Source organism: Nerophis lumbriciformis, linkage group LG19 (assembly GCF_033978685.3).
Source record: "Nerophis lumbriciformis linkage group LG19, RoL_Nlum_v2.1, whole genome shotgun sequence".
In the NCBI taxonomy this organism is placed as follows: Eukaryota; Metazoa; Chordata; class Actinopteri; order Syngnathiformes; family Syngnathidae; genus Nerophis; species Nerophis lumbriciformis.
Window position 1 is genome coordinate 17,361,625 of NC_084566.2, and position 21,751 is coordinate 17,383,375.

A 21,751-nucleotide genomic window follows, 5' to 3' on the forward strand; every position below is an offset into this window, starting at 1 on the left:
TGTGTGTGTGTGTATATATATATATATATAAATATATATACATACATATATATATATATATATATATATATATATATATATGATATGTGTGTGTATGTTACTCATCAGTTACTCAGTACTTGAGTAGTTTTTTTACAACATACTTTTTACTTTTACTCAAGTAAATATTTGGGTGACTACTCCTTACTTTTACTTGAGTAATAAATCTCTAAAGTAACAGTACTCTTACTTGAGTACAATTTCTGGCTACTCTACCCACCTCTGCACGTAAGGAAGGATAGGGTGGATTGATCCATCAATTGGTGGCATCGATTAGGGGTGTTCTGATCTGATACTGATTTTGGTCCAATATCAGATCCGATGATATTGTCTTGCATCCAAAATCTCAAATAAGAACGGCGCATGCTGGAAGGCGGAAAACGGCTTGAAGATGGTCTGTAAAACATAATCTATGCAACATTTTGGCCAAAACCCCAACATTACATCTTATTTAGACCACAAGAAAGTGTTTCAAATTTAGAAAAAATAACTTTAAATGAGTAGGAGAAGGCAGTTTTTACTTTTGTTTGATTATCAATTGTATGTATACAATAGAATAAAGAACTAGTTAAACAATAGTGTCAATATTGTTGAACTGTCAATAGCACTCACCATAAATAAATTGATACATTTACAGGTATTACATGTATTGGTATCGGCCGATCTCACTCATGGATCAGTATCGGAGATGGCAGCTTAAAACCCTGATTGGAACATCCCTATTAAGTGTAAGCTACTGTGACACTATTGTTCATTTTTTAAATGTTTTTATTTAATTTTTTATATGGCTGTGATGATAATGTAAATGAGGGATTTCTAATCACTGCTATGTTGGAATCCTTATTAATATTGATACTGTTGTTGATATCATTAATTTTTGTTTGACTACTTTTGGATTGTTTTGTGTCATGTTTGTGTGTCCTCTCAATTTCTCTGTTGATTGCTATTCTTAATGTTGCTTGGCAACATAATTGTATTATTGCGGTATTATTATATATTATTTTTTTGGACTGATTAATAAAAAAATAAACATCTCTATTTTCGAATAATGCTCAAAACAATGGTAAATGGGTTATACTTGTATAGCGCTTTTCTACCTTCATGGTACTCAAAGCGCTTTGACACTATTTACACATTCACCCATTCACACACTGATGGCGGGAGCTGCCATGCAAGGCTCTAACCATGACCCATCAGGAGCAAGGGTGACGTGTCTTGCTCAAGGACACAACGGACGTGACTAGGTTGGTAGAAGGTGGGGATCGAACCAAGAACCCTCAGGTTGCTGGCACGGCTACTCTCCCAACTGCGCCACGCCGTCCCAATGAATGGACATAGTTTGAAATCTGTTTGAACGATTTCCGAAAGCCCAACCTTTGAAGTTCCACTACACTGCATAATAAAAACTGTGTTATGAAAAAGATAACATAAAACTTTGATACAAATGATGATGATTGTTTGGTCTTAGTGGATGTCTGCACTTTTTTCCCCGTGAAGTTTTAATCGTCATCTTGTAAACTCACAGAGGCGCCTACCTGGGATTGTATGTTGGCCCCGACCTGCCCCCCTTGGTACGAGTCACCATTGAGGGACTGAACACTCATGAACAAGTCTCCGGAGTTTGACATGTTAAAGGAGCCAGCAGAACCTGAGAGGAAGCAGAAGTAGTAGAAGAAGAAGAAGTAGAAGTAGAAGAAGAAGAAGAAGAAGAAGAAGAAGGACAGAGAAAGGGAGTTAACAAAAGAATCATGCATGAGCAAAAGTGTGTTAAGTGGGTTAGTTTCAGAAAGCAGGTCCACATTAAAACATCTCTGAGGCATAAGTCAGAATATAAGACAGATAATCATCTGAAAACGGTTTAAATCCAGTTAAAAGAAGTCTCATGGATTCTATCACTGTTGGTCATCCACGCTGCTGCTATTTCATTAGGCAAACAATAATTGATCTACAGGAAGACCCAAAGAATCTTTAATGGACCCCAGATCCCCAGATGTAAAGAGACCATCATGGCGTAACTTGATTTCAACACCCGGTCCTAATCCAATCCAGTTGCCAAAGTCTGTATATGACAAAAGACTCCGCTTGCCCTCTCAGCGGCTTAATGGCATGCACGGGGTCAACCGGACAAGAGGCAGGAACAATTAAGAGCAAAAGGGTCAATAAGAGAGAGAGAAAATGAGCGTCAGATGGCAGACGGAAAAAAAAAAAGGCAGGGAGGATACACGCCACGACTGAAGTCTGTACTCTATACACTCGCTTGCTTCAGTTAAAACGACTATTTTTAAATAAGTCGGCAAATAAATCAGGAGAAGAAAATAACCTACGTATTTCAGTGTTTCCCACAGGACAATGTCATCGTCTAATTTGCATAATTGACCATGGCGCATGTGCAAGCAATTAATTTGGATGCTGTGGGTGACAACAAGTGAACAAAAAACATGAAAGGCAGAACAAATATGTTTATTAATACAAATAGGGATGGGCAACTGAATCACTGTATAGTTTTTTTTATATTGGTCGATACCGATAATTACTGATATTTTTATGACCAATGGAAAATATGGACCAGGAGAAAAATCTATTAAATATTAAATATTTTTATTTCAAATGTAACATTCTAGGATTGTCCCGATAGCAATATGTATTTACATACTTTTCGGTATTTTTCTAAATAAAGGGGACCACAAAAAAATGGAATTATTGGTTTTATTTTAACAAAAATTCTTACGGTACATTAAACCTGTTTCTTATTGCAATCGAAGAACAATTTTGTCCTTAAATAAAATAGTGAACATACTAGACAACTTCTCTTTTAGTAGTAAGTAAACAAACAAAGGCTCTTAATTTGTCTGCTGACGTATGCATGAACATATTGTGTCATTTATCATTCTATTTTGTCAAAGTTATGTGGGACAAGCTATAAAAATTGATTATTAATCCACTTGTTCATTTACTGTTAATATCTGCTTATTTACCGTTTCAACATGTTTTATTTGTTAAAATGTAATAATCACTTATTCTTCTGTTTGGATAGTTTACATTAGTTCATCTGTGTAACATTTAATATGGTCTGTTATTCTTATTTAAGTATGGAAATTAATTTATGTTATGCAGTAATTATTATTTCAAATATTATTGGAACAAACTACTATTATTTTAAAGTAGCACATCTGTAATATTTTGTTATGTATTTAATTTATACAGTCCGGTACTTTACTCCTGTTGTTTCTGGATATCCGAATAGGGAATAAAAGAAAAGATGAGCGTGGCGAGACTACGGTCCGTTTGAAAAAAAAACAAAAAAAACTGTCATACTGTCACTGTGACTTTTCCTGTTTCATCGACAGTTTCTTCACTCGCTGCAGCATTCACTTTTACTTTCTCCTGTCACTCCATGCAGAGAATCAACAGCAAGACAGCAAGATGGCACAACCAAACTTGATAATTGATACTGTTACATGATTGGCTGTTTAGCGTGTCCCTCCCATTGCTCACTGATCACTTCTGCGAGAACCTTTGTTCATGCAACCAACGGTGCTTCATTCTTTCTGGTTTCTTCCGACCCCCCCCAAAAATATACATACATAAACGTATATCGAACGTTTTGTCAAACACATTTTTTTATGGATATCGATTACGTGTCTATCGCGAGATATATTAATATTGTTTTATCGGCTCAGCCTTAAATACAAGATAACTTTCTTCTGTCTGCGAGGTAGTGGAGTTGGAACGACAACCTGCATTCACAGACAGTCCCATCATAATGTGCTTATGAGCACCTAATTTATTTGTGGTAGTCCAATTTTTTGGGAAGAAAATAAATGAATGTATAGGGATAAAAACTGCATTCAACCCAGCAGACAGCATTTTGGTTTGAAACAACTATTAATAATATGGACGTTTATAGATTAAGTCGGTTTGTGGGGTGACTTAGTGGAATTAATTGAATGGAGAAGACAAACAAGGCAAAAACATCATTCAATTTAAAAAGAAATACAATAAAAGAGGAGGAAAGGTGTAATGATGAATGTGTGGGTTTTTGTGACTGTAATTATACATGCTATGTATCCTGTAAATATACTTAATAAGTGATTACGTGTTGAACTGTTGATTAAGAATCAGATTATCAGAGTGATGGGGAAGGACAATATACGTTTTTGCTTTTTCCGTCTGGACACGTTATTATTATTTTTTATAATATTACTATATTTTTTTTGTAATAGAGACGCTTTTTTGGTAAAACAAAATAAAAAAAGTTAGAGTACCGTATTTTTCGGACTATAAGGCGCACTTAAAATCCTTTAATTTTCTCAAAAATCGACAGTGCGCTTTATAACCCGGCACGCCTAATGTACGACATAATTCTGGTTGTGCTTACTGACCTCGAAGCTATTTTATTTGGTACATGGTGTAATGATAAAGGTGACCAGTGGATGGCAGTCATACATAAGAGATACATGTAGACTGCAATATGACGCCAGTAAACAACACCAAAACTTTAAATGTTCCATTGAGAATATAGAGCATTACACACGGCGCTCAAAAATCTGTCAAAATGGTTTTAGTACGACTTCGGTAAACTATGAAGCCGCACCACTCTATGGATTGTCGGCGCATCAAACATACAAGTATTATTATGGTGTGTGTATAAGGACCGCAAAATGGCACCTATTAGCAGACATATTACCTGGCGTTTTGTTTTGCAATATTAAACAAAACCAACTTTTCTTACCTTCTGGTACCTACTGATGTGTATTTGGGATCTGCATAAGTCCTGAAAATGTACTCGCGTCCGCCATTGTAGTCCGTGCAGACGGCGTAGTCATTAGCTTCTTCTTTTTCTCTACCTTCTTATGTGGCATTCATCTTCCGCTGTTGCCATTTCTAATATAAAGTAGCGTAAAGTTCTTACTTATATTTTCAGTAGACTAGCTATCAAAGCGCTAAAAACTGTAGTGGGTTTACATAATTCCCCCACGGAACTTTAGTTATTAGAGGGTTCCGGTCCGACGGTTTTTCACGGGACACATTTCCAGCGTTGTGAGCCAGGGATGAGAAGATGCTGCTCCGTTTTTGATTGAAGTAAAGTCTGAATGTCATTAAAACAATTAGCTCCATCTTTTGACACTTCTTCCACTCCCGTCCTTGCACGCTACAACAAAGATGACGGGGAGAAGACGCTGCTCAGAAAACTACTTGAAAATGGTCTGTGAAACATAATCTATGCAACATTTTGACCAAAGAACCACCATCACATGTTATGTAGACCACAAGATAGTGTTTTACATTTAGAAAAAAAATCATAATATGACCCCTTTAATGCGCCTTATAATCCGGTGCGCATTTTGTATGAAAAAAGACCTGAACAGACCCGCTCATCGGCAGTGCGCCTTATAATCCGGTGTGCCCTATGGTCCAAATAATACGGTACATCATTAAAGCTGCCCAATCCATTACTAACTTTATAGTATTTTGCTCAGAATGACAAAAATATCAATAAGAAAATTAAATGAGGAATACTTTTTTGGGGGGGTTCCAGACCAGCCAACCAAGGGGGAGGTCTTACCTGCCGAATTAGGAGTGGAGGGGGAGTTGGCCTGGCTGCCGTGCGCAGACACACTGGTGGCAGTAACCGCAGTCCTCGCCGCATACATGTTGGCCTCCTCTTGGAACTTGCCGATGTTTTTCTTGTAGCGGATTCTCTTGTTGCCAAACCAGTTGGACACCTTAACAAGACACAGGATGGATTACAAATAAACTTTATGGATGGATATCATTAAATTACATTGCATAATGATACATTCAAATTATATTTATCATAATCATTTTGACACAATAACAAAGGACAGCCTATTTTTCCCTTGAAAAAAGTCTGAAAAGACGAGTCGTCTTATAACCGGGTGTTGAGGTTTATACGTGCACGCCTACAGGTGGCGTCATAAACAGCCTCATCGCCACAAGCTAGCTAAGATTTCCTTCCTGTCGCTCACTGAGTAAACAAAAGAGGAAATGCTAATTTTGAGGTAATGGTGATCAATGAAGCACTCAGCAAACAACTGATGAACAGCAACGGAAGCAAACAAGTCAATATGGAAAACTCTAAAGAGCATGTCTTAATGCAAGATTTGAGTACAAAACATGAGTGAACTGTCAGTGAACAGTGGTGTGCCGTTAGGGCCAGCAGGGCCTTCTCTGCTGACCTAACATACAGTCGTGGTCAAAAGTTTAAATACACTTGTAAAGAACATAATGTCATGGCTGTCTTGAGTTTCCAATAATTTCTACAACTCTTATTTTCTGTCCACATAACTTTCCTCTAGAAAGTCTTATCTTTGTCCATGTGATGTCAGGTGAAACAAAAATTGAGCTGTTTGGCCACAATTCCCTAGCAATATGTTTGGATGAGTAAAGGTGAGGCCTTTAATCCCAGGAACACCATTCCTACCGTCAAGCAGGGTGGTGGTAGTATTATGCTCTGGGCCTGTTTTGCTGCCAATGGAACTGGTGCTTTACAAAAAGTAAATGGGACAATGAAAAAGGAGGATTACCTCCAAATTCTTCAGGACAACCTAAAATCATCAGCCTGGAGGTTGGGTCTTGGGCGCAATTGGGTGTTCCAACAGGACAATGACCCCAAACACACGTCAAAAGTGGTAAAGGAATGGCTAAATCAGGCTAGAATTAAGGTTTTAGAATGGCCTTCCCAAAGTCCTGACTTAAACGTGTGGACAATGCTGAAGAAACAAGTCCATGTCAGAAAACTAACACATTTCGTTGAACTGCACCAATTTTGTCAAGAGGAGTGGTCAACAATGATACCAAAAGCTTGCCAGAAGCTTGTGGATGGCTACTAAAAGCGCCTTATTGCAGTGAAACTTGCCAAGGGACATGTAACCAAATATTAACATTGCTGTATGTATACTTTTGACCCAGCAGATTTGGTCACATTTTCAGTAGACCCATTATAAATTCATAAAAGAACCAAACTTCATGAATGTTTTTTGTGACCAACAAGTATGTGCTCCAATCACTCTATCACAAAAAAATATGAGTTGTAGAAGTTATTGGAAACTCAAGACAGCCATGACATTATGTTCTTTACGAGTGTATGTAAACTTTTGACCACGACTGTAAATAATGATCATAGATGAATAAAAGTTCATTTTAATTTACTTTCCATAAAGTATTCATCATATTCTTTTCATGTCTTATTAGGCTCCAGTATTGCTTGTTTTTACATTAGAGCTTTTATCCAATCAGAATTGAGCTAGCTTGTTGCCAGCGCTGTATGAATTCTGACGGATAGACAGTTGATAGACAGTTGAGATAGCCAATCAGATCACGAGTTGTTGACCGTAGCCCATCTAGGTAGCCTTACGCTAAAGGTGACTGAGATTGGATTTTCACTAGTCACTCCCAAGTGAGAATCCCATCACAAGTTGTAATTTGCAAAAAAAGTAAGGGGCACCGGAGCCATACCCGGCCAACAGAGAAATAATCGGTTCTCAATTTTTTAACTCGCAAAGAAAAATTTCAAATATTTTATTTATTAATTTTTCCACATTTAATATGTTCTTTACAATTATTTTAATTTTGACAGTAGTACGTAAGGTATGTTTTAAATGCTGATGCGGGTTCATTGATTTTTAAATGTGCCGAAATATAGCCTGTTTTGTACACTGTTGAGGGGTGTCAATGTCCAGTAGTGCACAAGTGTGTTTCTGTATAGTATTTCTCCAGCCGTGGTCATGTGGTGACATAAATTATGGTATTTTGAGGGGTATTTATTAAAGTCGGACTAAGTAGGACATCACTGAAGCCCTAGGTGGGAAACGCACAGCCCGCCACTGCAGTCAATTGACTGATGTACCACATTAATAACAAAAAGAGCAACAGGTGGAATGAATGTTTGTTTCAAAACCAGACATGTTTTTTGTAAACATGAACATGATGTTAAAGGTGTTTAATAAACACATTATTGTGATACCTTGGCCTACGCTTGCGCCAGCTCACAAGTTTTTTAGGATACAAAATGTCTCTCGGCTATTTCTTATGCTTTAAGTTACGAGCATCCCCACCGTGGTTGGCATGGCAAATGCCATAGTTAACCCCGTAAGATCAAACCCAAACATCCTGTGTGTCCCTCGCTAACATTAGCTAATAGTTAGCAAGACATATTTGCAGGGACAACATTTGGTATTATAAATGGGAAACACATTTTTCAAAAATAAATTTTTTGTACGAAGTAACAAAAATAACAGAAATAAATAAGTTACTACCGTAAATTTGAAACTATAAGCCGCCACTTTTTTCCTCCATTTTGAACCCTGCAGCAGTAAGTAAATAGTTATCGTTAAACACATGCAAGAATTGTTTTTGCTATTGTGAATGCCAACAAGTGTTTCCTACTGTTTAGCCTTGAACCGGAAGTGGAAATGTCGTTCTATCTTCTAATCGTCCATAAACGTTTCTACTCACATGGATATTTATCTATTACTTCAAGCAAGGTTTGTAAGTTTCACCATATAACTATAACAATTTTTATTTATTAAACCGTCACGTGTGATGTCTGTAGGGGTGTTTTCATGCATATACCATACCAACTTTATATTTGTATGTGCTATCGTAAGGTAATAAAGCTAGTATCGATAGCATTAGCTAATATGCTAACACGTTTGCGAGTGTCTGTGTTAGTGTAATTAACTTACAATGGCATTCTGTTTGTATTATTTCAGTTTCACAAATTCCTCGGCAAACTCACCAAAACGTCACCGTGGAGTAATTGAGTCTGTATAGCTGATTGGAGAGCTAGCATCCGTAGCCAGTGGGTCCAGGACGATGACTTCTGTTTTTTTATGATCAGCTGTTTTACTGCCGTGTTACAGACACCGTTTGGAAACAATTAAGATTTGTATATAAACATTTACAATATCTTTCTATGTAAATATCTCATTTCACAACGTACTAGTATATATCTGCGGCTTATAGCACGGTGCAAATAGTGTATGGGAACAAAAATGTTTTCCTAAAAGTTATTGGGTACTGCTTACATCTCGGTGTGCTTTATAGTCCGGAAAATACTGTACTTTGTTTTTTAAAGATTGAATTAGACTTGTTCACGAGTGAGGGAAGAGTGGATCGTGAGATCGACAGGCGGATCGGTGCGGCGTCTTCAGTAATGCGGACGCTGTATCGATCCGTTGTGGTGAAGAAGGAGCTGAGCCGGAAGGCAAAGCTCTCAATTTACCGGTCGATCTACGTTCCCATCCTCACCTATGGTCATGAGCTTTGGGTTATGACCGAAAGGACAAGATCACGGGTACAAGCGGCCGAAATGAGTTTCCTCCGCCGGGTGGCGGGGCTCTCCCTTAGAGATAGGGTGAGAAGCTCTGCCATCCGGGAGGAGCTCAAAGTAAAGCCGCTGCTCCTCCACATCGAGAGGAGCCAGATGAGGTGGTTCGGGCATCTGGTCAGGATGCCACCCGAACGCCTCCCTAGGGAGGTGTTTAGGGCACGTCCGACCGGTAGGAGGCCGCGGGGAAGACTCAGGACACGTTGGGAAGACTATGTCTCCCGGCTGGCCTGGGAACGCCTCGGGGTCCCACAGGAAGAGCTGGACGAAGTGGCTGGGGAGAGGGAAGTCTGGGCTTCCCTGCTTAGGCTGCTGCCCCCGCGACCCGCGGGGGCAGCAGAAGATGGATGGATGGATGGATGGAATTAGACTTAGACAAACTTTATTGATTTAATGTTAACCTTATATGTCTTGGCTGGGAATCGAACTATGTCCGCTGGAGCAAAAGACTGATACTTGAGCCAGTGTGCTACAACAAAACAGGCTCAAATTGGCTGCTCTTGGCAATCTTATTCCCCTGGCACAGGTCTTAGTGGACGACATACGACATTTGAGTGGAGCACTCGACTCCTCTTGTTTGGATGTTTTATTTGTTTTACTTGTTTGTGATCATAGTGCCGTGTGCAGGTCAACTCGCTCGTCTATCGCAACTGACCACTCATTGGTCAGCTGCAGCATGCTGTCAATCATTGTCACGTTGGCAAGAAGGCAGGCCCAGAAAGCCAATCAATGAGCTTCAGCTTGAGCTGCTGTTTTACGCTTGGCGCTAATGTTAGACTTGTCTCCATTCAATAGTCTAACATTATTTTCAAAAACTGATTTAAAAAAAAATGCAGGGCACATGTTTTCTCCTGATCTCCGCCCAAATTACATCAATGCATATTTTGTTTTTCCAGCCATGGGAAGGAAGAAAGTGAGTGTCAAGGACAGTGCTGAGAAGAAGCAGCAGATGACATTCATTTAATTATAGAAATAAATCATTGGAAAAACTGAGGTATGTCGACACACAAGTACAGGTATCAGCACCATACTGAAGCTGTGGCTATAACAACATCGCTAGCAAGGGCGTTAAAAGGTTTTTTCTAAATTTCCGACATTTGAGAAGCTGCTGATGGTGTGTTTGACAGAGAAGCATTGATTGATTGATTGAAGCTTTTATTAGTAGATTGCACAGTACAGTACATATTCCGTACAATTGACCACTAAATGGTAACACCCGGATAAGTTTTTCAACTTGTTTAAGTCGGGGTCCACTAGCAGCTAGAAGAAGATACCGCAGAAGTCCACTCTCCAAAGTCAATGCTGTACATTATTATTACATTACTTTCTAAGACTACAACATTATATTTTATTCCATATTGCATTCATTATCCAAAAAAATAATTTTTCTTGTTTTGTGTTGTTTTTGAGGGGCCTTGCATGGATTTATTGAATTTGAATTAATTTCAATGGAGGAAGTTGATTTGAGATACCAGTATTTTGGGTTCCATCACAGAACCAGTTATATTATATTCTTGTAAGCCAATTAAGGTACCAATCATTCAAAATGAAACGTTTTTAACATATATTAAAATTGTGATTAATTGAAACTAATTCACAGCAACCCTGTGATTATTCAAAGTAAAATAAATGTTTTCACTTCACAGGTGTCATAGTTTTGATGCCTTCAGTGACAATATACAATGTAAATAGTCATGAAATTAAAGAAAACGCATTGAAATGAGAAGGTGTGTCCAAACTTTTGGCCTGTACTCTATATATATATATATATATATATATATATATATATATATATATATATATATATATATATATTTACATACAGTATATATATATATATATATATATATATATATATATATATAAATATAAATATATATATATATATATATATATATATATATATATATATATATATATATATATATATATATATATATATATATACATGTATATACACACATATACAGTGTATCATATGACATATAGGCATAATATTACCTGTGACACTGTTATGCTGCATTTCTTGGCCAGCTCTTCTTTGGCCTCCTCGCTCGGATAAGGGTTACTGAGATGAGAGTAAAAGTACTCGTTTAGAATCTCTGTCGCCTGTTTGTTGAAGTTCCTCCTCTTTCGCCTGTAGCAGGAAAAAAAAAAAGAATTAATATTTTCATTTGGTCAAGACAGTCAAGTATGCATAGGAGCAGTCATGAGTATCTGTCCATTTGCACGAGGGTTTCTTTCTCCTAGGGTAACGTAGTGTCATTTATTTCAAAACCACAGTGGTACATACTGTAATAGTGTAATCTTAACCTTTTTGACCGTGGGGCCCAACTTTTCCTCTACACAGGGGCCCGAGGCCCACTCAAATATTAACACTGAATTGTAATTGTATTCCATAATTATATCGAACCAACCTACAGTTGAAGAGCATAAACCTTGTCAAATGATATGAAACCATGTGTTAAACACAAATATTATTGTAAAGACTTAAGTCAGGCTGATTACAAAAATAAATATGGGTCAAATATACTGTAACAAAAGTTTTTTTTATAAAAACTGATGAAATATAATGTCGAATGTACATACAATTACGCAGTGATAAAATAAAACATTCTAACTAAATCAATAAAAAATACAATTAAAATGTGTTTCTTAAATAAATTAAAGTGTAAATGAACATAAAGCTTCACCACTTTAGTCACATTTTTAGCACTGAAGAAATTTTTCTACAACTTTAGGTCCAGACTTCTTCTGCTTGTTTGATATTGTCATTACTGCCACAAGTGGTGGGAAAATGTAGTACAACTGAGTACATCTGCGGCCCATACAGACCACAGCTGAGAAGCAGATATTTTTTGGCAGATTGCAGCCCAAAAAGGGTCCCTATGGTTAAGAAATCCTGGTAATATACATGGCTTGCATGGACAAACTCTATATTAAAGATTAAAATAGAGGATTAGTGGTTGCCATGGCAACAGCAGAGATGCTACTCTCCCCACTGATAGCTAGCATTTTATTTTCATTTTAAAAAGTGCATTTATGTTTTTATTTTACTATATACTAATTGGACAAAAAACCTATGTATTTGATCTCAATTATATATAAAAATATATGATTAAATTAGGTTTCCTTGTACTTAACTTCTTGTTAGAAAGGTCCAGCATTGTAATTTTTGTACAATGTACCGTATTTTCCGCACTATAAGGCGCACCTAAAAACCACAAATTTTCTCAAAAGCTAACAGTGCGCCTTATAACCCGGTGCGCTTTATTACGATTAATTTTCATAAAGTTTCGATCTCGCAACTTCGGTAAACAGCCGCCATCTTTTTTCCCGGTAGAACAGGAAGCGCTTCTTCTTCTACGCAAGCAACCGCCAAGGAAAGCACCCGCCCCCATAGAACAGGAAGCGCTTCACCCGCCCCCGGAAGAAGAAGAAAAAACGCGCGGATATCACCGTACGTTTCATTTCCTGTTTACATCTGTAAAGACCACAAAATGGCTCCTACTACGCGACAAGGATCCGGATCATAAAAAGACGCAATCTCTCCATCCGCACACGGATTACTACCGTATTTCACAGCAACTGATATTCCTGTGAACTGCACTGTGGAACGGGAGCACGTACGGTGAATATTCGCACCACAGGGAATGAGGAGTCATCCTTCACTGTGGTTCTAGCTTGCCATGCTAACTTCCACCCATCCAAAAGAGACCTTTCCAGCCGGCGTCATCATAAAAGCTAACTCGAAGGGATGGATGGATGAAGAAAAGATGAGCGAGTGGTTAAGGGAAGTTTACGCGAAGAGGCCGGGTGGCTTTTTTCACACAGCTCCGAAGGCGAACACACCTTCACTAAGACGGGCAGATAGCGCCGGTCGACATACGCCAACATCTGCCAGTGGATCGTAAATGCCTGGGCAGATAGTTTCGGTCACAACTGTGGTCCGAGCTTTCCGGAAGGCAGGATTCACAGAACTGCTGCACAACAACAGCGACACTGAATCCGATGACTTCGACGAGGCGGAGCCGGCCATTTTTGGATCCCACGCTTGCGCAACTTTTCAATTCGGACACCGAAGACGAAGAATTCGAAGGATTTACGAATGAAGAATAACTTCAGAAGGTGAGCGCTATGTTTATTTTGTGTGTTGTGACATTAACGTTCGAGCAACATTATGTTGCTATTTATTGCTCTACACCATTTTGAATTTTACTATGTTTGTGATTGCACATTTGCGTACATTTTGGGACAGAGTTGTTAGAACGCTGGTTTTCAATATATTATTAAAGTTTGACTGAACTATCTGACTGTTTTTTTGACATTCACTTTAGCGCAGCGTTTTTTTTGACATTCACTTTAGCGCAGCGTAGGCGCGGCTTATAGTCCGGGGCGGCTTATTGGTGGACAAAATTATGAAATATGTAATTCATAGAAGGTGCGGCTAATAATCCGGTGCGCCTTATAGTGCGGAAAATACGGTACATGAATGTAATCTAAAAGGTCTAAAATCCAATCAGTTTTAGTGCTTTAGATGAGAGCTAAACACACTATTCATTGTCTGACTGAGAGCAAATTACTTTCTAAAATGAGATTGTAGTAAAAAACAGACCCCTGAGCAGCAGAACACATGAAAGAAGACAGAGAGGCCACACGGCCAAAGCAGACCTGGCGTCGAGGAAGCGCGAGCGCAGGATCATGACAGCCTCGCACGTGCTCTGCTTCAGCTGCATCTGGATGGAGCTGAACTTGCGGTGGATGATGCTGACCATGCGCTCGATCTCTTTGGGCGAGATGGGTCGTGTTCGAGACTGCTCCCTCAGCAGGTTCATCACATGGGTGGTGAACTCGTTGCACGCCTTGGGGGAAGGAGACGGTAAACAACTTTTAGTTTTACATTTTCATGAGTCCTCTTTGGTCCAATGCCCATCCAACTACACAATTCCAAATAAATAATTTAATGATATGGGCTAGTTTATTCAAGTAGAACATGCTTAGAGTTAAATTTAAATCATATGTTTAAACTTGTACATGTGCACCAATCCACAATAAAACCAAAAATGACTTGTTTGTGTGGAAAAATCATGACATGATGGCAATACGGTTCCTTTCCAGTCCTGTAGGAGGCGATAATGCATGTGACAAAAGTGCCACAGCAAGTTTTTTCACCACAGTGCCATCTATTTAATCTGGTAGACAACTGTTCTTCTTTCAATCTGCACATGTATCCAGATCTGCACCAATGTTTGATAGGTACCTAATACAAAAAAGACAGCATATATATAATATGTATTTTTGTAATCAAATTAGCAGACAAACAAATGAAAACATAATTTCTTGCCTGACGGATTAAGTGCTTGGTGGAGGTAATAACTAGATTAGCTATTAATAAAAGACAAACCTCAGTCAAGTCCCAACAGGCTTTGATCATCTCTTCTTTAAGTTTTTTTGATGTTGACTAAAGATCTAAGTAATTAACTAACTAACTTAGATACATATAAAAACATACATACAAACATACATACATATATAAATACACACACACACACACACACACACACACACACACACACACACACACACACACACACACACACACACACACACACACACACACACAGAGAGAGAGAACAAAAATATAAACACAACACTTTTGTTTTTGCTCCCATTTTTCATGAGTTGAATTTAAAGATCTAAAATGTTTACTATATACTCAAGACATTTTCCTCTCAGATATTGTTCACAAACCTGTGTTAGTGAGCATTTCTTTTTTGCCAAGATAATCCATCCCACCTCACAGGTGTGGCATATCAAGATGCTGATTAAAAAGCATGATTATTGCACAGGTGTGCCTTAAGGTGCCCACACTAAAAGGCCACTCTGGAATGTGCAGTTTTATCACACAGCACAATGCTGAAGATGTCGCAAGTTTTGAGGGAGCGTGCAGTTGGCATGATGATTTCAGGAATGTCCACCAGAGCTGTTGCCCGTCAATTGAATGTTCATTTCACTACCATAAGCCGGTTCAGAGAATTTGGCAGTACATTCAAGCAGCCTCGCGACCAAAGTTTTCATTTACTGTTAACGTCTGCTTATTTTACGTTTTAACATGTTCTATCTACACTTCTGTTAAATTGTAATAATCACTTATTTTTCTGTTGTTTGGATACTTTACATTAGTTTTGGATGATACCACACAAATGTAGGTATTGATCCGATACTAAGTAGTTACAGGATCATACATTGGTCATATTCAAAGTTCTCATGTGTCCAGGGACGTATTTCCTGAGTTTATAAACATAATATGCATTTTTTTTAAACCTAAAAAATATTTTGTAATGCTAAAGAATATTGATGTAATCATAGTAGCATCGACTAGATACACTCCTGTACTTGGTATCATTACAGTGGATGTCAGGTGTAGATCCACCCATGGCATTTGTTTACATTGTGACGCCGGTGAGCTACGGTGTGTAGTGAAGCATGTTTAGCTACTCCTCGTCCTGCAGGGATGATACTTGTAAGAAACTTACTTTATTTGTCACCATGGAGACGAGGATTAGTGATTTAGAAGTAGCTAAAACACTGCCGACTGCGAATGGACATTCGACGCTAGCTAGCTAGCCATGTCTTAAAGCACCTATTCCTGAGGGCTTTTCAGTGTTATAGCTTCACCTTTATTGTTAGTTTTTAAGCCAAAATGCATCCATTCTCCCTTTTCTGTCTACACACTGTGTCTGCTTGTAAATACTCAGTGATTGTGCGCTGCCGAACATGCTCCTCTGCTCGTAAAACAGCAATGTCACGACGTGACGACGGCACGCCGTCATGCCCGTTAAAAAAAAGAGGAGCGGGGGGAACCGGTAATTTTTAGAGGTGGTATAGTACCGAATATGATTCATTACTATCGCGGTACAATACTAGTACCGGTATACCGCACATCCCTATCCCAATGTTAACAAAAGTGTTCCAGATCGGCACCAAAAAGAAACATGCTCTTATGCTGACACACAAATACACAACCGTTGAAAACAACAACCATTGGTGGAGGATCAAACAGTAACTGTTATGGTAATGTTTGTTTTGAACACGCTTACATTAAAGTAACACATGTTTACACTTACACTTGACCGAAAAGGAGTAGGATGAATCAAAGCTTATCTAATCCCACCCCTTATACAGTATATTCAATCAGCAATCAAAACATGACGGCGCACAAACGTGGCGTTGTGACTCGTACCAGGATGTCGCGCGGCGTCTGCTCGCGAGTATGAAAAACGACGTCTTTGTGACAGGTGAGGAGGAATATAAAACGACAGCGGGCTTTCAGCGCCAGTCACGTTCAAGAGGTTTAAAAGTGCGTCTCTCCATTCGCAGTCGAGCTCCTTCGCCTTCCCTTCCAGTCGGAATCAGTCACTGCCTGAGACGGCGAGGTGTCTGCTGCTTGTCAACACCGGGGTTACGTCAGTCAAAGTGACGCACGGAAGCAGCCGTTTTGCTCGCGTGCGTGCACACACACACACACACACACACACACACACACACACACACACACACACACACACACACACACACACACACACACACACACACGCACACACACACACACACGCACACACACATTGTCAGACACGACTCAGTCATACGTGTGTGTGTGTGTGTGTGTGTGCGGTGGGAGTGGGTAGCGTGGTGACACACACAAAGGCCCAGGTGTATATTGAGTGTGACAGTCGGCGATGACTTGCCGTCCTCAAGAGAAGATGACAAAGCCGCAACAGCGCTTTGACTTTCCTCGGGAAATGACGAGATGTTGGGAGTCTTTGGAGAAGCGCGGCGGTATGACTGATATAAGGCTGCTCACTAAAAAAAAAAAAAGAAAAGAAAAGAAAATGAAATGTCCCTGAAAAGCTTGGCTTGTCACAAGGTGGCCTAAAAAACACCATTCCAATATATCTTGGAATGCATCGGACCAGGAGAGGATATGGTGTCATCCACGTAAACATGACATCTTCTACTTCTGACACAAAGGGTGGCCAAACATGCACCTCTACCGTGTTGTCTGTGCTATTATCTTTCTGGCAAACACACCAAATAGTGGTGCTTTTGTAAAAACCTCAAGTTTGAACTAGAGATGTCCGATAAGCTGATATTATCGGCCGATAAATGCTTTAAAATGTAATATCGGAAATTATCAGCATCGTTTTTTTTTTTATTATCAGTATCTTTTTTATTTTTATCCATCCATCCATCCATCTTCTTCCGCTTATCCGAGGTCGGGTCGCGGGGGCAGCAGCCTAAGCAGGGAAGCCCAGACTTCCCTCTCCCCAGCCATTTCATCCAGCTCCTCCCGGGGGATCTTTTGCTCCAGCGGACATAGTTCGATTCCCAGCCAAGACATATAAGGTTAACATTAAATCAATAAAGTTTGTCTAAGTCTAATTCCATCCATCCATCCATCCATCTTCTGCTGCCCCCGCGAGTCGCGGGGGCAGCAGCCTAAGCAGGGAAGCCCAGACTTCCCTCTCCCCAGCCACTTCGTCCAGCTCTTCCTGTGGGACCCCGAGGTGTTCCCAGGCCAGCCGGGAGACATAGTCTTCCCAACGTGTCCTGGGTCTTCCCCGTGGCCTCCTACCGGTCGGACGTGCCCTAAACACCTCCCGAGGGAGGCGATCGGGTGGCATCCTGACCAAATGCCCGAACCACCTCATCTGGCTCCTCTCAATGTGGAGGAGCAGCGGCTTTACTTTGAGCTCCCCCCGGATGACAGAGCTTCTCACCCTATCTCTAAGGGAGAGCCCTGCCACCCGGCGGAGGAAACTCATTTCGGCCGCTGGTACCCGTGATCTTGTCCTTTCGGTCATAACCCAAAGCTCATGACCATAGGTGAGGATGGGAACGTAGATCGACCGGTAAATTGAGAGCTTTGCCTTCCGGCTCAGCTCCTTCTTCACCACAACGGATCGATACAGCGTCCGCATTACTGAAGATGCCGCACCGATCCGCCTGTCGATCTCACGATCCACTCTTCCCTCACTCGTGAACAAGACTCCGAGGTACTTGAACTCCTCCACTTGGGGCAGGGTCTCCTCCCCAACCCGGAGATGGCACTCCACCCTTTTCCGGGCAAGAACCATGGACTCGGACTTGGAGGTGCTGATTCTCATCCCAGTCGCTTCACACTCGGCTGCGAACCGATCCAGCAAGAGCTGAAGATCCTGGCCAGATGAAGCCATCAGGACCACATCATCTGCAAAAAGCAGAGACCTAATCCTGCAGCCACCAAACCGGATCCCCTCAACGCCTTGACTGCGCCTAGAAATTCTGTCCATAAAAGTTATGAACAGAATCGGTGACAAAGGGCAGCCTTGTCGGAGTCCAACCCTCACTGGAAACGTGTCCGACTTACTGCCGGCAATGCGGACCAAGCTCTGACACTGATCATACAGGGAGCGGACCGCCAAAATCAGACAGTCCGATACCCCATACTCTCTGAGCACTCCCCACAGGACCTCCCGAGGGACACGGTCGAATGCCTTCTCCAAGTCCACAAAGCACATGTAGACTGGTTGGGCAAACTCCCATGCACCCTCAAGGACCCTGCCGAGAGTATAGAGCTGGTCCATAGTTCCACGACCAGGACGAAAACCACACTGTTCCTCCTGAATCCGAGGTTCGACTATCCGGCGTAGCCTCCTCTCCAGTACACCTGAATAGACCTTACCGGGAAGGCTGAGGAGTGTGATCCCACGATAGTTAGAACACACCCTCCGGTTCCCCTTCTTAAAGAGAGGAACCACCACCCCGGTCTGCCAATCCAGAGGTACCGCCCCCGATGTCCACGCGATGCTGCAGAGCCTTGTCAACCAAGACAGCCCCACAGCATCCAGAGCCTTAAGGAACTCCGGGCGGATCTCATCCACCCCCGGGGCCTTGCCACCGAGGAGCTTTTTAACTACCTCAGCAACCTCAGCCCCAGAAATAGAAGAGTCCACCACAGATTCCTCAGGCACTGCTTCCTCATAGGAAGACGTGTTGGTGGGATTGAGGAGGTCTTCGAAGTATTCTTTCCACCGATCCACAACATCCGCAGTCGAGGTCAGCAGAACACGATCCTCACCATACACGGTGTTGATAGTGCACTGCTTCCCCTTCCTGAGGCGGCGGATGGTGGTCCAGAATCGCTTCGAAGCCGTCCGGAAGTCGTTTTCCATGGCTTCCCCGAACTCCTCCCATGTCCGAGTTTTTGCCTCCGCAACCGCTGAAGCCGCACACCGCTTGGCCTGTCGGTACCTGTCCGCTGCCTCAGGAGTCCTATGAGCCAAAAGAACTCGATAGGACTCCTTCTTCAGCTTGACGGCATCCCTCACCGCCGGTGTCCACCAACGGGTTCTAGGATTACCGCCACGACAGGCACCAACTACCATGCGGCCACAGCTCCAATCAGCTGCCTCGACAATAGAGGCGCGGAACATGGTCCACTCGGACTCAATGTCCAGCACCTCCCTCGTGACATGTTCAAAGTTCTTCCGGAGGTGGGAATTGAAACTCTCTCTGACAGGAGACTCTGCCAGACGTTCCCAGCAAACCCTCACAATGCGTTTGGGCCTGCCGGGTCTGTCCGGCATCCTCCCCCACCATCGCAGCCAACTCACCACCAGGTGGTGATCAGTAGAAAGCTCCGCCCCTCTCTTCACCCGAGTGTCCAAAACATGAGGCCGCAAATCCGATGACACAACTACAAAGTCGATCATGGAACTGCGGCCTAGGGTGTCCTGGTGCCAAGTGCACATATGGACACCCTTATGTTTGAACATAGTGTTCATTATGGACAATCTGTGACGGGCACAAAAGTCCAATAACAAAACACCACTTGGGTTCAGATCCGGGCGGCCATTCTTCCCAATCACGCCTCTCCAGGTTTCACTGTCGCTGCCAACATGAGCATTGAAGTCCCCCAGTAGAACGAGGGAATCACCCGGGGGAGCACTCTCAAGTACTCCCTCGAGCGAATCCAAAAAGGGTGGGTACTCTGAGCTGCGGTTTGGCGCGTAAGCGCAAACCACAGTCAGGACTCGTCCCCCCACCCGAAGGCGGAGGGAAGCTACCCTCTCGTCCACCAGGTTGAACTCCAACGTGCAGGCTCTGAGCCGGGGGGCAACAAGAATTGCCACTCCAGCCCGTCGCCTCTCATTGCCGGCAACGCCAGAGTGGAAGAGAGTCCAGCCCCTCTCGAGAGAACTGGTTCCAGAGCCCTTGCTGTGCGTCAAAGTGAGTCCGACTATATCTAGCCGGAACTTCTCGACCTCGCGCACTAGCTCAGGCTCCTTTCCCCCCAGCGAGGTGACGTTCCACGTCCCAAGAGCTAGCTTCTGCAGCCGAGGATCGGACCGCCAAGTGCCCTGCCCTCGACTGCCGCCCAGCTCACACTGCACCCGACCTCTATGGCCCCTGCTATGGGTGGTGAGCCCATTGGAGGGTGGACCCACGTTGCCTCTTCGGGCTGTGCCCGGCCGGGCCCCATGGGGACAGGCCTGGCCACCAGGCGCTCGCCATCGTGCCCCGCCTCCGGGCCTGGCTCCAGAGGGGGGCCCCGGTGACCCGCGTCCGGGCGAGGGAAATCTGGGTCCTTTATTTGTATTCGTCATGGAGGTCTTCGAGCTGCTCTTTGTCTGATCCCTCACCTAGGACCAGTTTGTCTTGGGAGACCCTACCAGGGGGCATAAAGCCCCCGGACAACATAGCTCCTAGGATCATTGGGACACGCAAACTCCTCTACCACGGTAAGGTGGCAGCTCAGAGAGGAGTTTTATTTTATTTAAAGTTTTAATTTATTTTTATTTTATTTTAAATTTTTTATTAAATCAACATAAAAAACTAACTATTCAAAATAACTATTCAAATACAATATTTTGATATTCCCCACATAAAAAAAATATTGTTTAAATATTCTGCAACATCTCAAGTATTGTAATTTAAAAATAGCAATTTGAGTAATGCTTGTTTTTAGAATAAAACACTGATATGATATACTATTTCAGTATAAAATACTACATAGAAAAATACTATTTCTAGCTTCAAAGTCCTGCTAATTTCCAGACATACAAATCCTAATTCAGGACGTCTAATGAAGTAACATTATCGGTCCATGCAGCTAGTTAATTTCACCCTGACCCTAACCCTCTAACCTACCCCCCTAACCCCAACCCTAACCCTAACCCTCAATCCTAACCCTAACCCTAACCCCACTAACCATAACCCCACTAACCCTGACCCTTTATAGTAATTTTTTTTTCCTAAAATCTAGTCTTTTTACATTCGTTTTTTTTTTTTTGCAGTTTACACTCCTTATTCTGCCCT

The 21,751-nt window shown here is 41.7% G+C and overlaps 1 protein-coding gene across 2 annotated transcripts in view; it reads right to left on the reverse strand.

The window, feature by feature from the left end:
* LOC133618775 (pre-B-cell leukemia transcription factor 1) overlaps positions 1-21,751 on the reverse strand; it is a 178,428-nt gene that overhangs the window by 18,984 nt on the left and 137,693 nt on the right. The window contains exons 4-7 of one of the 2 annotated variants that reach the window (XM_061979470.2): positions 14,063-14,253; positions 11,393-11,528; positions 5,606-5,765; positions 1,575-1,687 (exon numbers count right to left, since the gene is read on the reverse strand). In XM_061979470.2, the coding sequence (XP_061835454.1) occupies positions 1,575-1,687; positions 5,606-5,765; positions 11,393-11,528; positions 14,063-14,253 (600 nt within the window). The remainder of the gene's footprint in view (positions 1-1,574; positions 1,688-5,605; positions 5,766-11,392; positions 11,529-14,062; positions 14,254-21,751) is intronic. The other variant, XM_061979471.2, reaches the window with a different exon arrangement.